Source organism: Phaenicophaeus curvirostris, chromosome Z (genome assembly GCF_032191515.1).
Source record: "Phaenicophaeus curvirostris isolate KB17595 chromosome Z, BPBGC_Pcur_1.0, whole genome shotgun sequence".
NCBI lineage: Eukaryota > Metazoa > Chordata > Aves > Cuculiformes > Cuculidae > Phaenicophaeus > Phaenicophaeus curvirostris.
The window spans coordinates 5363236-5386839 of NC_091431.1; the positions used below are offsets into that span (position 1 = coordinate 5363236).

At 41.8% G+C, this 23604-nt stretch overlaps 1 protein-coding gene across 5 annotated transcripts in view; it reads left to right on the top strand.

The window, feature by feature from the left end:
* PALM2AKAP2 (PALM2 and AKAP2 fusion) overlaps positions 1–23604 on the top strand; it is a 262238-nt gene that overhangs the window by 36747 nt on the left and 201887 nt on the right. For all 5 annotated transcript variants that reach the window (XM_069880298.1, XM_069880299.1, XM_069880301.1 and 2 more), the window contains exon 2: positions 9220–9300. In XM_069880298.1, coding sequence (XP_069736399.1) covers positions 9220–9300 — 81 coding nt within the window. The remainder of the gene's footprint in view (positions 1–9219; positions 9301–23604) is intronic.

Consider the following 23604-nt stretch of genomic DNA (forward strand, 5'->3'; position numbering starts at 1 on the left):
GGATCACTTAAGTTGTTTAAAGGGAGCTGTATCTATTTATCTCTCCTAAATCACCCCATTCTTGTACATAAGCAAATAACTTCTCTGACACTCACTTCTGGATAGAATGGATGCAAGGCCACCATGAAAGCTGCTGTATTTGGCCTGGGCATTTTCTTTCTTCTCCCTGAGCACTCAGCTCTCTAAAAGTTATTCTGCCTTCCCCTTAGCAGGAGCCTGTTCAATATATGGGAAGCAAAGCAGTTCCATAACCTCCAGCCTTTTCTACTTACTCCCTCACCAAGGTCTGCCTCTGTGAATTAAGCCTATTCTATATACAAAATCAACAGGCCAAGATAGGTCTCGCATGCTGTGACAAGCTGTTGATTTAATGGGAATCAGCCCTTATGACAGCAATCTCCAGTTTAAACAAGTTTCATAAGAGAGGAGGTGGAGGGCATACCTGATTGTTAACTTTTCACCTGTCTCCAGTCTCTCTTGTACTTCCTGCTACGCATATACCCATGGAAAGAGGAAGTATGAGGAAGGGAGTTGAACCCAGCCCAGATCTATCTGGCAGATTTCACCTACTCCCTGAAGTCATTTGTCTGATGTACCTGTCCAGCTGGGAGATCCTGCTATTCATTGCTAAATCGGCTTGTTGCTTGGAGTGACAAAGTGGCCACAGATTTGTCATAAGGCTTGTAAGTACAGCTGAGATACATGGAAAGCATTGCAGCAGTATCTTTCACTCCTGCATCCAATCTAGAATTTTGCAAAGCACAGTTTGCTTTATTCAAAGAGAGAGGGTAAGGTAAGCCACAGAGGTCCTAGGCACTTAGGACATTGGAAATCATGAATCTGTGCTTTAGGTAATAAGCCTCCTGCACAGGGAGACCATGCATGAAAAGTGTGGCAGTTTCTTAGATGCTATGTAGGAGCACAAAGTGCCATCTCCTTAAGTTCAGAAGCTGGATTCCAGTATACAAATGCAGGGAAATTGTCCCTGGTTTGTGTTTTAGGTGAAATAAAGCTTAGCCAGGTAACCATGGGTTTCAATGGACTGGGGTGGAGAGAGCCTTGCAGAGAAACACCTAAGGGAGCGAGGCCAACACCTTATATTTGTGTGTCAACGGTGTAACTGGAGAGAAAAATGGATCTCAGAAACTGACAAGTAGGGTCTCTGATTCTGTGAGGATCAAGGTAAGAGAGGAGCTGCATGAGGTGTCATTTTGCATGACCTGAAAGAACACGTATTTCCCAGTGCTCAAACAGAAGTCTGGACAAGCCTCCAGCTTGCAGTTATGGAGGCTGTGCGGCTACTCATAACAACAAGATTTTTACTGAGCACAATCATGCCAGGGCATGTGGTGATCTGGTTGGATACACCTGGCAGGACGGTGAGATCCTCCTTCCTGTACTGGCAGCATGTAATGAAAGCAGGCATTCTGCCACTAACCTTTGAGGCATGTTTATTCTGCTCTTACAGCATCCCTGCTTCAGTTCTACATCCTGTCTCTTCTGGTGCTGTGATTTCTATTGTATGCTGTTTACAACAGCAGAAAATGTTTAGAAATGCGTTTTGCAAAGTGATGACAGTACCATGCTGTATCGTTGCAACTGGCAGGGATGGTTAGAGTCAGGAGAATTTCCCACTCTTCAAACAGAACAGGAAAATAAAATAATTGACCAGATAGGAATGAAGCAGGTAAGGAGAGTGTTAGGTATGGGAGAAAAAAAATAGGAGAAAATTGTTAGCCTCCTGTTTTTCTTACTATTTTCTTTCCTGTGAATCATTACTGTTGGACTGCAGAGGAAACAAGTTTACAGACTTGATTTTGCTGATAAGAACTATGATTACACTACAGCAAAGACAGTCCCTTAAACTAACACCCTGAGAAAATTTTTGGTTTTCATGATGAGTGGTTCTCTAGCATTATGCTAACCACAGGTTGAAATCTTTAGCAGAACCCAGAAGAAATTTTCCTCTGGAGTTATGTGTGGCCCTGAACTGGCAACAGAAAAATGAGGTGTCAGCATTTTTTTTCTTGTTTCTGTACTTGCTGCCCTTGCTGTGAGCTTTAAATACATAAGGAATGCTATCTGCCAGCTGCACAGAGCTGAGAAACTGAAGAAAATGTCTCCTTGAAGAAACTCACATGATTCTTTGAAAACAATTTTTTACAACTGCTTTTCTCACTTTGAAGCAGACTATAATTTTCCTCCACCTCTGCCATTTTTGGGTGCATTTGTTCTGTGTTGGCACAGTGGGCAGATGCTCACCTTCTTCCGTTGGCTGTTCCATGAGGGGCCGGAAATTTATTTGAAGTGCAAGATGAAGCCAACGGGAAACTTCTTCATTGAACCGGCTGGTGGTAGTTTCTCCAGTGTTGTGCTGTTCATATCCTCAAAGGAAGAGTATCCCCAATGGATTTTTTGAGTTGGGGAATTTTTTTGGTTTTCCCACCATGTTTTTCTGGATTTTCATACCATAAACCTTAGCCTGCTGTCAGATCTGGGCATGTATTTTCCCAGTGAGATCAATCAAATAGCCTTTAGTTCCTGTGCTGCTCCACGGAGTACTTTCAACACATGCATGAGCTGACTTTATACCAAAGAAATCAGGCACTTCTACTGTACAAGGGGAGTAGACAGCTTTACTAGGGCTTAACTGCCCCAAGGATTTACACGGCTTTAGATGTGGCCATTTCTCCACAGACTGTATTACTCTGTGAGCTGAATAACCTCTCTATCACTTCCCACACTATGCAGTCAGATTTTTAAACAAGAATAAAAATTATCCTGTAATGGAAAAAATGATGTAGTCTGTGACTGCATTGTCACAGAGAAATGTTCTGGTGCAGCTTGGGTTTTTTATGGTCATATGTTTGCTCTGGGATTTTGGTTTGGTTTTTTTTTTTGGTTTGTGGATGTCTGGGGTTTTTTTATTGGAACAGTTTGACAAGTAAACTGTTTGAACAAGTTTGACAGTAAACTGTAGGGTATTTTGATCAAATCTAATACATGATTCAGACAAAAATTCTGCACCCCTTCTCCGATGAATGAAAAGTCAGTGTTGTTACGATGAGCATGAGAGAAGGGCAAACATACAAAAGCCTGGCAAACATGCTCAAAACCTGTGATTCAAAGGTTTCCTGAACCAGATGAAATTTCATTTCGTGAAGTAGTCCTCACAGTATTCCTTCCCCCTTGCTGTCCTCAGGCTCCCCTGAGGTTCCCATCACTTTCTAGCACCCACAGCATCCCGAGACAATGGTTTCCACAGCAGGCCCGTGTCTTGGCTTCAAAGTTGCCCTGTCCACTTTCTCTTGATGCCCCTTTCTTTCTTGCAGTGGAAAACAGAGTAAGCAGTAGATGCCCACTGACTGGCTCCATGCCACCACTCATGATTTTGCGGATCTCCATTTTGTCCTTCTGACATCTCTTTCTCTTCCAACTGGATGTAGTCCTATGTGGCATACTTTGTTTTTAGCAGTAGAGAAGTAGCACCAGCCACCTTTAGAGCTAAACAGCAATTTCTTTCTGAAATCAAGCTTCTTGGAAAATGAAATAAATCTATGGTTTCCATGTTGCATAGCCACTTGTGAATGCCTGAGTACATATCTCATTCTGTGTTGAAGAGATTTCAGTATGTGAGTAATCTTGTTGCTTGACCTATGTTCTTTCCCCATCATTTGAGTCTGTGAGTAAAAAAATCAAGTACTTTCACTTTCAAATTATCCTAGTATTTTTTGTTGAAGGGAAGGATCTAAGATTTGAATCTCATTTTACTCATGAACATCCCAAATATTCAGAGTGTCCTGGGTGTACCACGTAAATGGTATTCCACTACCATTTTGGAAAGGTAACTGTCCATTATGAGTATTTACATTCTTACAAAAGTGGCACACCTCAGATAAATAGGTAGGTAGATAGATATAAATCTTTTGTTTTAAGCCTACTAGGTTCACGGTAAATCTAGCTTCTGCGCCTGTTTTCTAACCTGCTTTCTATAATCGTTTCACTTCCCTGGAAAAAAAAATGAACACTGGGTGTTCACAGAATAGTTTCAAACAGCTAGGCGTATGCATGTTTGGCACCCCAGCCAACTATTTTCACTCCCCCTCTCAAAAGCTGCAGGAACTGTACAGAATCTGGTGATCTTGTATATACCCAAACATATGTCTTCCCCTTATGCCTTGACCTCTGCACCATAGAGGAGATCAGGATGTTCTGAGGGATTACTACTAGGAGGTGATTAGTACTAACTGCTAGCTGAAGCAGTGATGGATTACTCCCTGTGTTGCAGGGAAAAAAAAGAGGACATTATTTCACTGAATCTGTCTGGAGTGAACCTGTTTAAAGCAAGCATTTCATTTTCTTGGTGACAGAATCCTTAGTAAATTACTAACTTAACTTGCATACTTGGAAAAAAATATACTTATCAGTACATGAATTAAGTAATGAGGAATGTTTACTGGCTTCAACTTAGAAAAGTGCCTTAACAAGTGTTCAGATGTAAGCATGTGCTTTATTTACATTCCAATGTTTTCAAGTATAGTTCTGACTAAGGAGCCTTCTCAAACAGGGGCTGGTTTCACATACTGAATGTCTAAAATCTTTGCTATGCTGATTTTTGTCAGCCAACGCAGTCTTATGCCATGTTTTTTTTCAGAAGGTACCCATATAAACCAGGAGTACATAGTAACAACCTTTAGTGACAGGGAGGAACACAAACTTAATGTGATCTAGTGACCTCAAGGTGAAACGTCCTGTGAGCTAATTACTAATGCTGCAATTTACAAAATCTTCAGAGAACAAAAATACTTTTACTGTTATGCTCCTTAGTCATAGCCGTGGTACAAAATCAGAGAGTAAGAAGCGTGCGGTTAGGCTGACTGAAAGCCAGTGAAATGGAAACATGAGCCTTACTCCAATCTGACTCCACAGAAGCCCACTAGTGGGTAAGTAGTTCAAGTATTTTAGTGCCTGCTGTGTTGCTGCCTACAGGGAAAATACTGTAAGTGCTTTCCCTTTCTCACAAAGAAAAGAAGTTTCCATCTATGTTTTATAAGACTGTCTTGTCACATCCATTATACATCATGACACAGCCAGTCAGAGGAGGTACTGTGGTGATTTCCATCAAGTATTTTAGTGACAAGATTTTCGTGAAGGGTAGAGTACGTATTAAAAAAAAAAAATGTAGGTCATTTAACTGTGAAGATGTAGGTGCCTTATGCTGGCCTATGGAGCGTCAGATGTAGGGTGTTAATGCCTTCATATGTGAAATACAAACATTCTGACATCTGGCCAGCTTGGCACACACAAAGCAGAATTATCTTTAATGTGAGAATATTAGGCCATTAACTAGAACAGCTTTTAGAAATACTTTATTCCAGTCCATGGCTGACCATCTGTTTGAGGAAATAGCGAAGAACAAATTCTGGTTTTCCATCTCCAAAGTACGCTGTTCACATCACAGAATGAAAAAAATGGCAAGAGAGATCCCTAAACAATGTTGAGGGGTTTTGACCCCTGAAACACCCAATATGCTATTTCACTCAAAAATGCAAATGAGGAAAAGGAGATTGTGGGAGCAATAAGAGGCATGGTCAACAAACTATCAGTTTTTTATAAGAAAGGGTTTTTAAAGATGCATGCATAAATTTTGTGTGCCTGTGTGTGCCCAAATACAAACTACATTCTGTGTGCACAGAGTGATGAGCTATCAAGTTTTCATTTGAAGGCAGGCCAAAAAAATATTTTTCTATTCTTAAAAAACTTCAGAAGAATCTATTTTTCAGCAGTAATATTCTTACATACTTCAGATGAGGAGAGGTGTACATGTAAATATACACAAACAATCAACACGTAAGACTGCACAGTGTATTATAACACTGCTTGACATATGCATCATTTGACTACTTTGCGTGTTCTCCATTCATTACTCCAGCCCTCCCATCACCATTCTGATGTCTCACTCCGTGGCAAGAATGGTCCAGACAGTTATCTATCTTTATGTTTTACTTTGTTTTGAGTTAGCTTGACATAAAAAAAAAACATATATCCTGATAATAATTGTAAATGTAATGCTTTCACTCAAAATGTCCTGGTTTAAGGTCCAAAATAATCAAAATCAATTTCTGCATAAGCAGCATCTTATTCTATGTCCCTTGAGGACAGGCATGATGGCATGAAATCTCTGGGAAGAAATCCCCGGGAAGAAATCCCCGGGCAACGGTAGGGCATCTAGAAATTAGAAAGAAAAATTACTTTGATGACTTAAGGAATCCCCAAATATCTTCAAGTCCAGGCTTATAGCTACTGAAATATTTAAATAACAAAAACATGCTTTCACAGGTAGGGAATAAAAACTATTGTTCCTGGAAAAACTGAGGCTGATACATTTATTTGACAACCTTCATTCAGTTCTCAGTATTTCTATCTTGGCTGCAAAGTCTAAAATGAGAAAAGGCCTCTAGGAAGAAGGGACCCGCGTCTTGGGTGGGCTACAGGGAGGAAGTGAGATCGTGCAGAGAAAAAATCAGGAGGGCTAAGGCCCAACTAGAAATCAGATTGGCAAACTCTGTGAAAGATAACAAAAAGTATTTCTTTAAATATATGAACGATAAAAGGAGGACTAGGGAGAAAATTCAGTCCCTACTGTATGCAAGTGGAACAACAGTGACAGGGGATGAGGACAAGGCTGAGGTACTTAATGCCTTCCTTGTCTCAGTCTTTAATAGTAAGGGAAGTTGTTCCCTGTGTGTACAAACCCAGGAGTTAGAGGAGCAGAATGAGGCTCCCATGATCCAAGAGGAGGTGGTTAGAGACTTGCTTGCCCAGCTAGACACCCACAAGTCTATGGGGCCGGATGGGATTCATCCAAGGGTATTGAAGGAGCTGGCGGATGTGCTGGCCAAACCCCTTTCCGTCATCTTCCAGCAGTCCTGGAGGACTGGGGAGGTTCCACTGGACTGGAGGCTGATGTTGTGCCCATCTACAAGAAGGGTCACAGGGAGGACCTAGGGAACTACAGGCCTGTCAGTCTGACCTCAGTGCCAGGGAAAGTCATGGAACAGGTGATCTTGAGTGCTATCATGAAGCACATGCAAGAGAACCGGGTGATCAGGCCCAGTCAACACGGGTTCATGAAAGGCAGGTCTTGCCAGACTAACCTGATCGCCTTCTATGACAAAGTGACTCGGCTGCTGGATGAGGGAAAGGCTGTGGATGTATCTTCCTGGACTTCAGTAAAGCCTTTGACACAGTTTCTCAGAGCATTCTGCTTCAGAAACTGTCAGCCTCTGGCCTGGCCAGGCGCACACTCTCCTGGGTGGAAAACTGGTTGGGTGGCCGGGCCCAGAGAGTGGTGGGAAATGGTGTGAAATCCAGCTGGAGGCCAGTGACAAGTGGGGTTCCCCAGGGCTCAGTGCTGGGTCCAGCCCTGTTCAATGTCTTTATCAATGACCTGGATGAAGGCATTGAGTGCACCCTTAGCAAGTTTGCAGACAACACTAAGCTGGGTGGAAGCGTGGGTCTGCTGGAGGGTCGGGAGGCTCTGCAAAGGGATCTGAACAGGCTGGACCACTGGGCTGAGTCCAACAGCATGAAGTTTAACAAGGCCAAATGCCGGGTCCTGCACTTGGGGCACAACAACCCTGTGCAGTGCTACAGACTAGGAGAAGTCTGGCTGGAGAGCTGCCTGGAGGAGAGGGACCTGGGGGTGTTGGTTGACAGCGACCGAACATGAGCCAGCAGTGGCCCAGGTGGCCAAGAAGGCCAATGGCATCTTGGCTTGTATCAGAAACAGTGTGACCAGCAGGTCCAGGGAGGTTATTCTCCCTCTGTACTCAGCGCTGGTGAGACCGCTCCTTGAATCCTGTGTTCAGTTCTGGTCTCCTCACCACAAGAAGGATGTTGAGGCTCTGGAGCGAGTCCAGAGAAGAGCAACAAAGCTGGTGAAGGGGCTGGAGAACAGGCTTTATGAGGAATGGCTGAGGGAACTGGGACTGTTTAGCCTGGAGAAGAGAAGGCTGAGGGGAGACCTTATTGCTCTCTATAACTACCTGAAAGGAGGTTGTAGAGAGGAGGGTGCTGGCCTCTCCCAAGTGACAGGGAACAGGACAAGCTCTGCCAGAGGAGGTTCAGGCTTGACAGCAGGAAAAAAATTTTCAGGGAAGAGGTCCTTGGGCATTGGAACAGGCTGCCCAGGGAGGTTGTTGAGTCACCATCCCTGGAGGTATTCAAAAGATGGGTGTATGAGGTGCTGAGGGGCATGGTTTAGTGATTGATAGGAATGGTTGGACTCAATGATCCAGTGAGTCTTTTTGCAACCTAGTGATTCTGTGATTCTGTGATCCTTGATGGGGATGGGTAAGGAGAAATGCCCCCTGCAAGGTAAAGAAGACTGTTAAAAAGCAAACAGTTGGTCACTTGTAAGAGGAAGTTGTTGCAGGGGAGAAAAGTAGGTCATTCTCTTGAAACACCTGAGAGAGTCTCCTACCTGCTGAAGTGAGTAGCTTCGGCATGGATGAGTGGCCATTTTCATGAACAAAACTGTGAAAATCCTCAGATGTGGAAAAGACCATGCTGTCATTGATGCCACTGGGACAGCCCAGTTTCTGAGTGCCAGCTGCTAGTATGTGCTAGTGGCTTGAACTTTAAACAAAACCATCTGGAGGGTTAACCATCCCAGTTACTTTGCAGGTAAATCCCATGTGATTTGGCTAAGACACCTTCTCCACATTGAGCCTGGGGAGAGCATTATCACCAGACTTGGCCAGGATAAAACACAGTCTGCAGACTGCCTCCCTTCCTCCATGAAGCCACCCACGACTTTCATGTCACCTTAGTGTCACAAAATTGCACCATGCAAGCCATGGTTTTGGCCCAGCATCTAAAATGCGAAAGCACATCTTTGTCCCTTTAACTTCTCTCTCTGCTGTTATGCCTGTTTTCTCCCCTCCTCTGGGACTGTGCACTCTGTTGCTGCTCCGGCTGCCAGGAGCGAGTGAGGAGAATTTCCCCTGCTAGCAAGCAAACAGCTAGTCTGGGGCTGGCGTCTACCCAGGATACTGCTGTTTGCATACCAGCAGGCAGATGAGCAGGTGAAATGGAATTGGTGACATCTGTACAGATGTGTTTGACTGCTTACATTCTCTTACGAATCTGCTACACTTAAAGCCTGTTTCTCTGACAAGATATCTGTCTCTCTCTCTCTCAAATTATTTTTCCAAGGAGAAAAGGAAAAGGCAGACAGAAATAGAAGGCAAGAGACAACAGCTTGAGGACCAGATACTTCAGCTGCAGCATTTCAAGGTAAGGGACTGATGCCAGAAATGATGGATTGACTAAATCTGTTGATTATTAGACATGCAGATCACACGTCTGAAAGCTGGGAAGAGCCCACTCCGACATGAAGCAGCTTTCACTGCCGGAGCCTATCTCTTGCAGTGATCGTGTCCTGCCTGCTTTTCATTCTGTGTGTTTCATGCACAGGACATTCTGCACATGTTGCAGAAATGGCTGAGGAACATGGAGTCAGGAGGGTGTGAGTGCAGGCAGCACAGCAGCGTTGTTATTATTAAACATTGTTATTTATTATACATAATGATAAGACACCAATTGCTGTGGATTGGGTGTGCACTGCATAGCTTCAGTGAGCACTTTCTGCCTGCAGAGCTGAGTTGGATTTTTCTGATTCCTATCATCAGGTTTTGTGTGTGTGTGCATGTGTGTGTGTTGCAGAGATGGTGTTAGTTAACATGCATGCGCATGTGTGTATGTGTGTAAAGATTTAATTGTAGAATGAAGTTATTAGGTGTGCATAGCATAAAAAAATGGGAAGGTATGCACATGCAGGGAGTGTGTTGATGCATATGTTCGTGTCTACATGGAGACGTGCATTGCTATTCAACAAGGTGCAAAGCAGCCCTAGTCCCTGTTGGACTCCATGAAAGCTGCAGACAGCATCATTTGAAATCCATCCTGTTTATTTCTATCATTTAATCTTCCTGACAGTAGTAGAATTTATCTTCGTATTTGCACATAGGAAAAGAAGAGCAAAAATATATGTGTGATTTTTTTTTGCAACCAGTGTGCATTTGTGGGTCAAATCTCATTAGATTAGTTCAGTAGGGGAGCCCAAGGAATTTCAGTCATTAAATTATCTGGGAAAGATAATCATGACTGGACAGTTTCTCCTTGCAGCAAGTGAGCTGGGCTGTGCTTTGAAAAATAAGATATTTATGTAGCTTGTGAAATAGTGTGTGTGTGTGTGTGTGTGTGTGTGAATAGGGCACCTGCACAGGGAGACAACGCACAGCACACCTTCTCTGCCCACACACATACTGGAAGACCAGGCTTCAAGTTGCTACAGGCAGGATGCTTTTCTTGTTTCTCCAAGCCCCTGCCATCATGATCAGTAAACTCTTCCTCATTTTCTGGTATATATAATGCAGAAAAGCCCAATTAATTCACTGCAGGCTACACAAATGCTCTGTCAGGTTCACCATATAGCTGCAGATGTCGTATCTTTTCAGGCTGCCATTGACTACAGACAAGGGAAAATTTCTTCTGAAGACTGTACGTTGGTGCAGCACAGCAGTAATATGCCTTTCCAGTGCCTTCATGCTACTTGTTTTTTTTTTCCTTTTGCTGCAAAGCTGAGGACTCCTTTATCATGTTAACTGTTTCCAAGCTAACTGAATTGCACATTTTCATGAAATTCTTCTAAGCAGAGCCTTTTGGAAAACCAATTCTCTACTTCATCTGAGTTATCTTGATATACCTTTTGCTAAACTGGATTTCATCATCATCCACAGGGAAAAGGATAACCTCTCAAGTGGTGCAGTGGGGTCAGATCCTCAGCTGGTGTAAACAGACTTACTGGCTTCAGCCCTATTACACAGATTGCCACTAATGGATGTTCAGCCTTGCTGCATGGATTTCCTGAGTGACACACATGAAAATGAACTATTTCTCTTTATTATTTAGCTCACAGCCTGGAGCAAGAGCAATAATCACACAAGAAGCTAAGGGGAGATCAGGGCACAGAAATTTAAAATGGCAGGTTTCTCAGCTAGAAGCACAAGGCAGACTTAAGGTCTGTAAAGCTGGGTGCAAGGATGAACATCAAGATACGATAGGAGCTTCTTAATCTCTCCATTTAGAGGCATCACTTGCTACTGAAGAAGAAGTATGTTGCTTTTACTGGAGTGGTTGTAGAGACTGCTGCTCCAGGAGCTGCCTATTCCACCTCATTGTACCACCAAATAATCATCTGCTAGGAGACCTGGATGAGGTGGTGGCAGAGATGTAGCTGGGATTGCAGAATGCATCCTCATTGATTTTAGACTTTTCCTAAACAAAGGGAGGGCAGCTACACCCCAGGCTAAAAAAAAAAAAATTAAAAAGAAAAAGAAAATAAAACAGAGGCACTGGCTGAGAGTATTTCCCTTTTTCTGTGGAGATGAACCAAGCAAACTGCATTTTCTTTTTGTGCTTTATTCAGTATTCTGGTTGCTTAGTGGGATACTGATTAAAATTGTACTTGACCTGCCAAGCTGCTTTGTTAATTCGAAAAGCTGTGAGCTCTTCTCCCATCTCTCTAAGTCTCTCTGTCACTTCACCCTGGTTTCTCTGACCCTCTGCAAGTCCCCTGGTCTGGTATGGCTTCTCAGTCTGAGCCAACCCAAAATAGTGCATCCATTTATCTTTAGAAGCACTAAGTAAAACATGGTTCATTTCCTGAAGTACATGGATTTCAATTAATCCTGTGCAAGACAGAAATTAAGATCAAATAGTCCAGGCTTGACTAGGAAGCCCATGTGTTTACTCAAAATGTTGTGAGGTTGTTGATGACAATATAAAGTGTAAGGACTTCATATTTGTGTTCATTAAACTCTGCTGAAGAAACCTGTGAAAATAATATCTGGGTTAATCCTGTGTCTGCAGTATCTGGGTTGATCTCACAAACGTAACAGCTTGAGTTAACCCAAAGACATTCATGCCAGGATTCAATGAGTTTGGTTCATTTTTGTGCAATGGTACAGTAATTTTCTTTTTAAAATACACTGTGTAAAATAGCATGTTTGGTTACCTAATAAAGGTTCTGGAAGCTACAGGGGTTCTGTTAATTTCAGGCAATTTTATTCACATAGGAAAAATACCTAATAGCAATAGTTTATTGCAAATGTTTATGCTGGATTACCTACAGTTTGCAAGTTGCTGATGCTAATTAGACCCCTGGCAAAACGACTTTATTCTGTTACCAGTTCATTCATTTTTCCTTTGTTACATACCTGGCTGAAGATAAGGGAACAGCAGCCTTTGCCCAGTTGTTTTAGGCAGGACAGCCCAGCAAATGCACAAATTAGTATATGTCAGCTCTGAACAAGGGATGAGGCTTTGGCACCACATTTTAAAATGGCTTTTGAAGATTGAGGCCAGTGGCTTTTTATGGTTGAGGAAGCCAGAATAAAAATGTGGCTCAGCTATTAAAGATGTGTGAGTTTCTGAATTAATAAAATGAAACCCTCCAAATGTGAAAGTCTGGAGTAGGAGAGGGTCTGGAGCAGTGTAGGTTCTGCAAATTAAATCCCTTTATTGATGACAGTTAAAGCCATGTCACCTCTTCTGTGAATCACTGGAAAGTACGGACACTGCTGGGCATGGAGCATCCATGAGGTACTTCAGGGCTGTCAGGGCACTCCATTAAAGACAGGAGGTGTATTTGTCTGTTACAGTCAGATGCTTCATTGGAAAGGCTGTTGATGTTGCAGAAGTTATAAAGCTGCTTTGAAGTCCCATGTTTTTTTCAGATGGAACATGCTGCTTTGCTCTAATAAGAGGTAATTGCAATAGTTCTCCTTACCTCCCACCTTTAATATTAATATATTTTAATATGAAAAAAATCCTTTAATATGAAAATAATTCTTCTTCTTTCATATAACAGAAGATGTGTTTGGTTTTGGGTTTTTTTTAACACTAGCTAGAGTTTAAACTTCATACTTCAGCAATTCATTTGACATACACATACAAACAGGGCTTGTCACATCCATAGGAGTTGTTACCAGCTTCTGTATTTTGAAATCAGAAAAGCTAGCAAAATTCACCTTATAAAAACACACTGTCTGCAGTACCCATCAACATGATATGGCTTCTTGAGGAAGACAGTAATTTATAGTGGTTGATTCATTGCGCTGGAGAGATAACCTACAAGAAACAGCTGCTTTTAAGAACTTGCTCAGCTAGGCACCAGTTGGGATGCCCTGTTTTAATGGAGATGTTTACTGTTTCAAATAGACTCTAGAAACTCTAGGGTAGAAATGTTCCTTCCAAGATCTGTCTGTCTTTATAGTAATTGAAGAAAATTTCTATAATTGTTTACTGTAGCTCTGGTTGGTGTTGGCTGGTAATAAAATAAACAGCACAAAACCTCCTGATTGAATGAAAAATTACTTCTCTGCTGTTACTTTAACTACTACAATAAATCTATTTACTACCATTATTTTATTTCTGGAATAGTATAAATATTAGAGACCTGTTTCTGTTAACATCTGCTTCTTATAGATGGCAGTTCATGAACACTTAATCTATAACATATTTACATCTTTACTCTGAAGGAAAGGAAAGCCTTTTTATGTTACAGAGATTTTGTTATGGTATGATTTTAGCTGAAACCATCTTATCTATAAATAGATCTTACTTTTATTATTCCACAGTTGTATTGCTATCCTCAACTTACTGTAGTCTTACAAAAGCTGCCATCAGAGAATAGAAGTAGATATGTCTGTCTATCTATCTATCTGTTTGTGTGTGTGTGTATGCGTGTGTGTATACATGCAACATAGTGAATGAAAGTATATTGTTATTCCTTTATGTTTAGTCCCTTTATGATGTTCAAGTAACATTGAGCCTTAGGCTCAATGGCAACTCAGTCAAGTACACAAAAAGCATTTCATGATGTCATGAATAGTCTCCGCTCTCTACAGGGTCCATGCTATAACCCCCAAAACCTATTTTTTGTAACAGACAGATGCTCTTTTTGGTGTATGATGTCTGCTATGTTAGTCCCAGGGCGACCTGTTTTTAAGGTAGTAGAGCCCACTACATCTGTATGAGACTGGAAGATCCTGTCATCTCCATTTCCCAGCTGTAGTTCTGGAGCATGGAGAGATGAAAAGCTAATTTGGAGAGAAATTTCCAGAGCATAGAGGAATCCTGATAATCATGTTTGTGATAATCATCCTGACCATCATGTTCATTAAGATCTACAGATTGATACCAACCTTTCCCTGGAAAGCTTACCTCCCACCAGGGTTTAAGCTGAGAAGGGAGAGGCTCTTTGCCTCTCTGTTAACCTGTTTTACTATTCAATTCAGCAACTGGAAAGAAGGGATTTCAAAAATCCTTATATGTTTCTTTTCAAGTAATCTGAAAACAAATTTTCTACCCCCATATAAAATCTTCTAGCTGTAATGGAATAGTTTCTCCAGGCCAGCTACACAAATTGACTATCCCAAAGAGATGAAATCTTTACTCCTTTAACTCATGTTTCTTATCTGCTTGCAAGCCATTACCATGCAGCTGAACATACTGTAATTATTCTGGTATAATCCCTCTGCAAGAATGCTTTTGTACAGGAAAAAGGTTTTGTGTGAGTTGTACTTCAAACTGGGGCAGAGTTGTCCTGGGATGACCATGTAAGTAAATGCACCCATAAAGGCAGGACTTTCTTGATACTCATCAAGACTGGCACTCACATTTCCACAAGTAACATGGTCCTTCGAGCCAGTCACTGCCATCCCAGCAGTTTTCATTTTAGACAGACTACATCGAAGTAGCTCAACAATGTTTACAACTTGCTTCATCCACAGGCCCTCCTAATGGCTTGATACATGCTCAAAGTCAGTTCTCATTACCTGAATCTAGCTGTTTAAAACAATGGATATATGAATTTGTAAGATCAGAAAATAATGGAATCTCTGAAAAAGTTTTTGATTTGCCTCTTTTGATTGATGTGTGTCCATGGGAATGAGAGATAAAATGCACCCAAGGACAGACTGAACGTAGAGAGGAAATTATTCTTTCAGAAGATAATAGCAAAAGCTAGTGTGGATATGTAGTAATGGTGATAACTCACAAAGCCCATCTGTTTTGAGGGGACAGGGTTACCATTTTCAAAATCTCAGATTATTAACTATTCTGAAAAGGGTCAGTTTTTTCTCCCTCTTACTTCATATAGAATGAGGGCTTATAGAGAAAAATAAAGCATACCTAAATTTCTGGCTTCAGCAGGTAAAAGTGTGATCAAATTCTTTTCATATGCGTATCTGTAAAAGAGGGCCTTATTCAGTTTTTCAGTCCGCATACTTGAAGTCCAGAAACTTCAGCTAGATTGAAGGTATTTCTTACTCCAATCCTGAAACATTCCTTCCTGGGAAACAGAAACATTCTCATGGAGCCATAAAGTAATTTATGTGTGAGGGTTCACTGGAGGTCTCCTCATGCCCTCACCAATAGGAGCAGATTGCTCCCAGGCCTATCATCACCCTATTACATTTGGACTCTTGCCTACAATAGAGATCCCAAAGGCCCCCTGGGAAACCTGTTCCCAGGTTGGGCCACCATCAGTGAGGACCACACGTTGCCCTCATAGCAGCTTTTGCAATCTTTCTCCTTGCACTGCTAGTGCATGCCTCCTGGGATAGCCCAGTATCCTCAGATCTCCCCTGCACCAGCCACTGGCATCTTATTCTCATTTTGGTGTTTAACCTCGCCACGAGCAAAATGACAAATAGTTGGTTAAGGTCATCATTATCATCCTGCCATGAAGTCGGAGAGATTAAGTATACTTGCTAAAGAGAGATACTGAAAAATAAACCTGAAATTTCCAGCTTAGAATCACAGTATCATAGAATCATAGAATCATAGAATAGTTTGTGTTGGAAGGGACCTGAAAGATCATCTAGTTCCAACCCCCCTGCCATGGGCAGGGACATCGCACTAGATCAGGTTAGCCAAGGCCCATCCAACCTGGCCTTGAACACCTGCAGGGACAGGGCAGCCACAACTTCCCTTGGCAACCTGTGCTAGTCTCTCACCACTCTCATGGTGAAGAAATTCTTCCTAATGTCTAGTCTAAATCTGCTCCTCTCTGGTTTATACCCATTCCCTTGTCCTACCGCCACAAGCCTTTATGAATAGTCCCTCTCCAGCTTTCTTGTAGGCTCCTTTCAGGTACTGGAAGATCACTATAAGATCTCCTTGGAGCCTTCTATTCTCCAGGCTGAACAACCCCAACTCTCTCAGACTGTCCTCATAGCAGAGGTTCTCCAGCCATCCAATCATCTTTATAGTCCTCCTCTGGACCTGCTCCAACAGTTCCATATCCTTCTTACGTCTAGGATTCCAGAACTGAACACAGTACGCCAGATGAGGTCTCGCAAGAGAAGAATTGAGGGGCAGAACCACTTCCCTCAGCTTACTGGCCACACTTCTTTTGATGCAGCCCAGGATATGGTTGGCCTTCTGGGATGCAAGAGCACACTGCCAGCTCATGTTGAGCTTCTCATCAACCAGCATACCCAAGTCCTTCTCTGCAGGGCTGCTCTCAATCATGTCATCCCCCATCATCTACTGAAAAAGGGGATTGCCTCAACCCAGATGTAGGCCTGGTTGAACCTCATGAAGTTCTCACAGGCCCACTTCTCCATCCTGTCCAGGTCCCTCTGTGTGACATCCCTTCCTTCCACTGTTGCAACTACACCACTCAGCTTGGTGTTATCTGCAAACTTGCAGAGGGTTCACTCAATCTTGCTGCCAATGTCATTGATGAAGATATTAAACAGTACCAGTCCCAGTACGGACCCCTGAGGGACACCACTTGTAATGGATCTCCGTCTGGACTTCGAGCCATTGGCCACTATTCTCTGAATACGACCACCCAAACAGTTTCTTATCTATCATACTGTCCACCTATCAAACCCATATCTCTCCAATTCAGAGAGGAAGATGTTGCTGGGGGCTGTGTCAAAGGCTTTGCAGAAGTCTAGGTAGATCATATCCGTCGGTTTCCCTATGTCAACTGCTGCGGCTACCCAATCATAAAAAGCCACCAAATGGGTCATACAGGATTTGCCCCTGGTGAAGCCATGCTGGCTGCTCAGGTGTCAGTGTGATTGTTTTCACCTGTTACTTCAAGGAGATCTTTCTGGTAGTCCAGATACAACAAAAATATATATGGAAAAGAGCTTATGTTTAAGTTATTTTTCATCTTTTTTTTTTTGTCTCAGTGTCATTTCAAGTCTCTAATGAAGATTGGAAACTCTTACCTTGTATCAGGCCATATCTAAAGTCCCCTTTGATGAAACTAGTCTATACAGATTGGGGCTCTGTAGTTGATAAACTATTCGAGCCAGAGAGACACAAATTTTGTGTCTTCTCTCATAAACTCCTGACAATGCCTCTTGCTGTAGTGGGTTTGTTTTCTTGAAGCTGAAAGGGCTTGGGGTTTATTTCTTCTTCATCATCTTTGTATGGAAACAGCTGTTTACTTGGTTTACAAAGTTAAATAAAATTTTAGTCCTGAACAATTTAAAAGCAAAGCACACAAAATATTTACACTGGTGATCTTGCTAGTGGATGGAAAGCTTACTCTGAGGATGTAAAACAATTGAAGCTTTTTTTCCCCCAAAGCAATCCTAATTGAGCCTCTATCTGTAGAGCTGTGATTTCTTTTCCTGATAGTTTTTAAACAGACAAAGCATGAAACTGTCACAAAGGAACCATAGCTATCATCATATCTACTCCTCGGGTCACATGCAATGGATTTGTCTTCCCCGTGCACCTGCACCTCTGCTTGCATGCAGCTTACGCTTGCAGCCATGTTCTCACATCCCCTTGCTAAACCATGGGGGCACCTAGCTGAAATCTAGGCTTCCTAAGTCAACACATCAGCTGTCTCAGAATTCCCTCACCCATTTCTGCAGTTGCATTGCACTAACACATTCTTGTCTGCTCTGTTGCCATGCAAAATGCATGCTTTGAGAAAGAACAGTGACTGAGTGAATACTCAGGGGAGCTGAAGGGCTGTCAAATGTACCAGCTACAGCAAACAAAGCAGGGAGAAAGATTATCTTTCCAAAGTCTTTTGGCTGCCATGGTTCTAGGTGTTGCTTACTGTAATAGTGGCCATCATCTGGTTTTATTTACTTATTTATTTATTTATTTACTGATTATTTACTTATCTCCCCACTTGCACCCCAATTGCACCCTCAGCCCAGTGGCTTACTGGTGCTGTAGCAAACCTCTGTCACCCCAGGAGCTACAGGGAAAGGGGATACAGGCTCCTGGGGTGCAAACAAGACACTAGTCCCTTGGTTTAGTGGCTGCCTTAGAGGCACCAGGAAACTTCCAGGCAGGTCTAAAACAAGACCTGAAGAACAGTAATCCTCAGCTCAAGGTACTGTTGCAGTGAGGGTTTATGAAAAGGGAAAACTCAGGCAAGTGACACTGTGGCCTGTACCTGTGTGGATGAATGGAAACTATGGAAGACATTAAGCCATCAGTCTCCAATGCTTGCTCACAAAAAGTTGTCAATTACAGCAGGCAGACCTTAACATGCTTGGAAACAGTTAGGTAATGTGTTTTAATGTTCTGTGTGGCGAATAAACATTAACTGCTGGAAAGTGTATACGACTCTTGGTCTAAATGTACACTTCTTAAAAAAAAATTAAGGCATTGCTTCATTCAGATATTTCTAAGAAATATTTCAATCATTTCTTGAACAAATAAAAACAACATACTCGCATCTCTACAGGATAACATTTAATCTCCTTCATAAAAATGCTATTTGGTCTTTGTCTGGCTAAGCTCCATCAGCTGACACACATTTTTTTGTTGAATTATACTTATGTTAGCTATGACATCGTGACTAAAGTCAGGACTACAATCAGGCTGCAAGATTTTCAGCATGAGTTAATTCCTTAATCTGAGAAATACTTGAGTCATATCTGCGTACCGTGTAGACATGCTCCTTAGGCTAGGAAAAGTCTTAGATGACTGGAAAAAAACAGATCATACTAGCAAGCTGGAAATGGCTGCTTGTTCTGTTCCAGGGCCAGGCTTGCCATGCAAGGTCACATTCATCTTGCAGCAGAGCGGAGTAATATCTATTGTGTTTGCCGAGGACCACACCTCTCCTCTCTTTGGCAAGAGTCTCTTACACTGAAACTGCATATAGGAAAACGCTGCATCAGTCTGTGCAGATTCAGACTGTTTACCTTTCAGAAAATGAAGAACTACAGCATCACACAGGAATACATTTTGAGGAGCTTTTTATTTCAAGATGGACCTGACTATCATACTGATTCTGTCTACAGCCCTTCTCTGTATTTGCATATTTATTCATGAATGGTTAAGGGCATCTAACATTAATGTGCCTGTTCACAGTACAGTCACACAAATAAATAATTTCCTTTCTTTTGGAAGGCATTGGAAGTCCTATTGGCAATGCCACAGGTCTTTGGATAATCTCAGTACATGTCCCAGTAACCTCTTTGCTAATGCTGGCAATTGTGCTGTGCACCAGCAAGTCAGACCCAGATTCGCTGAGTAACCTGCACTAGATGAGATCGTGCCAGCTGGATGGCACAGAAAGCTACCTAAAAATATGGCAAGAAAGAGATGCTGTGTTTAAAACGGCCATGGAGCCAGAGCAGAAGGGGAAAAAGGAGGAATCTGAGAGGAGTTTTAGTGGTGCCATCCTTGCAAATTCAGTTTTATTGAACCAGGCAAATGCTTCAGATCATTCACAGCCAGTGCAGGCTCGCAGGCTCTGCTGCTTCAGAAAGCCCTCCCTCTTGCAGCTGATCCAATGGTTGACAAAGCTGTAGTTTGTGGGCAAGGGGCTCCAGGTAGCTATTGAACAACTAAGTCAGGCTCATTGCTGCTTCCAGAGCTCCAGTTTTGCCCGGAAAACTCAACCTTTTTGTCGAAGGGAGTTTTCTGAAATGCAAAGAGCAAATCTGAAATGCAGCCATTTACGCTAGCATACTAATGGGACTGCTCAGGGCTAACAGCTGACTCTCTCACTGCCAGGTGAAGGAAGAGGTTTATTGCACTCTTTTAGAAGGATATGGGCCATTAATATGCAGATTTGAGAGTACAAGGGACCAACATCCTGCATTCATTTTTTTTTTCTTCCAGGACAGAAATTCTGAATACATATAGGGAGAAAATAATTTCATAATATTTAATAATTCCAGCTCTAAATTGTCAATGTCTGATGGTCTTCAAGTCTCAAAACCCGAAGACCTTTGGCAAAACTTCAGATGGCAAAGACTTCAGTAAAAATGCCTTTGATGTAGCACTACTTACCTCAGTGGGATTACACTGGAGATTATTGTTGCCCATTTTACATAAAATAAATACCCCCATCCAGCACTGTCTCTCAAGAGCAGGCGCATTTTACTGAGGGAAGCTATGCTGGGTCAACTTTCAGCCTTTGTTTCTCCTCAGGTTCATCATCTTCCTTGAAAACTACTCAGCAGCCAGAGGAGTTCTCTACTTTAGCAAGCACTGCTCTCAAGGAGAGAAAATACTGATTGCCCCTCTAACGGCTTGTAAATAGTAAAAAAAAAGACATGAAACTGCCTCAAAAGGTAGCAGCACAGCAAGAACTGGTTTTTATATAGTTATGAAGAGTCAAATATGAAATGTGGTGAACACATCTCACATTAAGACACTGCCAGATTTTGTGAGGGACTGGAAACATGTTATTCTTTATGAATAATGTTTATGGAAGTAGATCCAAAATCATCAAAACCAATGGGTAAAATTAATCACCTTTCATAAGTACAGAATCCAGAGGTGGCATGTAATGGGCATAATCATATATGAAAATGGTGCTAAACAGATTTACTTGCTGTAATAAATTATCCCCAAATAGATTTTGATGCAACATCTAAGCAAAATGCAGCATTGTAAGCAGAGATTTTCTTTTCAATATAGCATTAATTCTACTATGTGCATTGAAGGAGTTCTGCATTATTTCCTTGCTAGTGCTAAATGTAAACAACTTTAAACCCTCAGGCTTTACTGTCCTGAAGCATGAAGATGGAATAAACAGCACGTTAGTGAGCTGTACACCACATTACTATGGTGTCTACTGCATTCAAACATTTGGCATTATTTCATTCTGTCCTGTCCAACATCTGTTCACTTACTTCTGTCCTCACCAGAATCTGTTCACAGAATCGTGACCTGTTTTTTCCTTTTTTGCACGGTGTAGAAAAATCACTGCTTTCCTACATTTGAACAGAATAAATATGGAGCTGCAAGTTATCTCTGCGATCTCACTTGTGCACAGAGAAACCAAATCACCTGAGAGCAGTGGTGACCTAGAGCATCACAAGTCCAGTGCCCTTTCCACTCCAGTAAGAGAGAGCCTTTTAATGACGAGATCTAATTTCTGCTGAAGGATTTAGCCCTGAAAAAATTGTACTCTTGCAGTAAATGAAGCAATGTTTATACCAAATTGTACATAGCATAGCTGTTGCAGTATCAGTGAAATGGTGCCTTCTGAAAATACAGCATATTCACATTCCAGTATTTGAAAGAACTGTAGGAATACCTGCATTTTTAGAATCATACATCTGGCTTCTCTCAGAGCTCTTTGTCATTTTGAAATTGCCTAATCATACAGCACTACTTTGACATATAAGGAAGTTCCAAGATGTAATAGAGAGTTAAAGCTCGTAACAGACGGTAAAGGAGGAGCAATGCTGAAATGCTAGCTTGTGGCCATTTTAATCACAGATTTTTAAGTAAAGTAAACACACAACATTGTTAATCAAGGCTAACGTACAAGTAGCTATTTTTGGGTTCCACCCTCATGCAAGCATTCTCCTTTTAGCAGACTTGAGAAACAGTGCCTATTCTTCCTGGGATAAGATTTTGCAAGATTTTTTCAAGAAGCATAAGCCAAATTTCATAGCTGTGAATGTGACAGATGGCAGTGAACCATCTTCTCTTTCTGAGCCACATCTGGCTCTGCTTTGTATGTGGCTGGCCTGCCTCAATGCTGGCTGCCTTGCTGGATTGTCTCATATCCAGGAGCTGTGCCCAAGCACCTAGCACAGCTCTGTTGTGCCCTACCTACCCCTTGGTCTCATCATGTGTGCCAAAGCTTTCCCCCCAGGTTTCTGATTAAAATGTGTGGTGAAAGGTTTGCTTAAAGCAGATATGAGATTCTTCCATGCCTACCCACTGCCGCAGCACTATGCCAGTCATCTGGCAGGGGAGAAAACATTTCCTGGGCAGCGAGATGGTTGCACGCAGTCCCCTGACATGCCTGTCTGTTTGCTATTGTATGTGCAGTAAATTTATAAATATACATAACATCAACAGCTTGGCAAATAGACAGTCTCAATTTTAAGAAATGTTTCTTATAAATGTTTCCATTTCTTAGAGTCTTCTTGTCTGGATTCCTCAGTGTAGTATTTAATGTATGCCTTCATTTTCATCTCAAAAAGGAGAACCAGAAACATCAAAGCTACCAGCCTTCCTGTTTTAGATAAAATATGCTGACATTTCACCCAAGAGGGAGGATTTTTAGTAGATCACAGCATACTTGTCTCTAAATGTCTTTTAAAAAATCCCATTGATGCTTTCCAGTTTCAAATTAGTGCTATTAATAGGTCAAAAAAAGAGACTTCTGGGAGAAAGAAATCATGTGATTTTGTAGCTTGAATGTTTGACATAAACAAAGACTAAAACAAAAGCACATAATATATCATATTTTTGGTGTACAGCAGTTGTACTGAAGAGACTGGTTTGTCACTGACTGAGCATCATCATGGAGATTCTGTAGAAGCACATTGAACAGTCACTGGATTTTAGCTGTCCTCCTGTAGCAAATGAGGAGTGACTGTTCACTGAATGTCTTCAGTGCTATCCAAGTAGCACTTTGCCAAAGGCTTTATTAGCCTCCTGGGGCAATGTCTAAAATAGCTTTAAAATGATGCCTGCATCTTTAGAGTCTGAGTTTTAGAATTTTGGGGCTTTTTTCACAACTGAATATGACACACGATTTCAGATCCCAGACCACATCTAAGTAAGAAAAGTAGCAACATATTTACACGTGCAACTGGCTGCATTATTTTCAAGGAAAAGATAGCAATTTTCTAAGGAACAATCAGCCTTCAAACTGCCTTGTACTTAATCTAATCCAGCAGGTACTGAGTTGTGCTCTTAAAAGCCAAAGCACATGTTAAATGCTTAGCACCTCAGGAACTGTAAATGCATCTTAGACTATCACTTTGCTCCTTGGTGCATGGGACAACTTATGAATCCTCATTTGAGGGGACATTTCAATAGCACACTGGTCCTGCATAACCTGATGAAAAATCTGTGCAGTAATCAGGTGTTTTGAACAGGAAAAAAAGGTCACACCAAGAAATCTCATTACCAGCACAAAAAATGTGGCAGGAAGCACTAGTAGATGGTAGTAGCAGCAAAAGGAATAGAGAACTGTAGAAACTGTGGCTGTAGATCACCATGCATAATAGTTTGGGAACTAACAATTTGTCGTGAGCAAACCTGAGTTCAGCTGGGTAA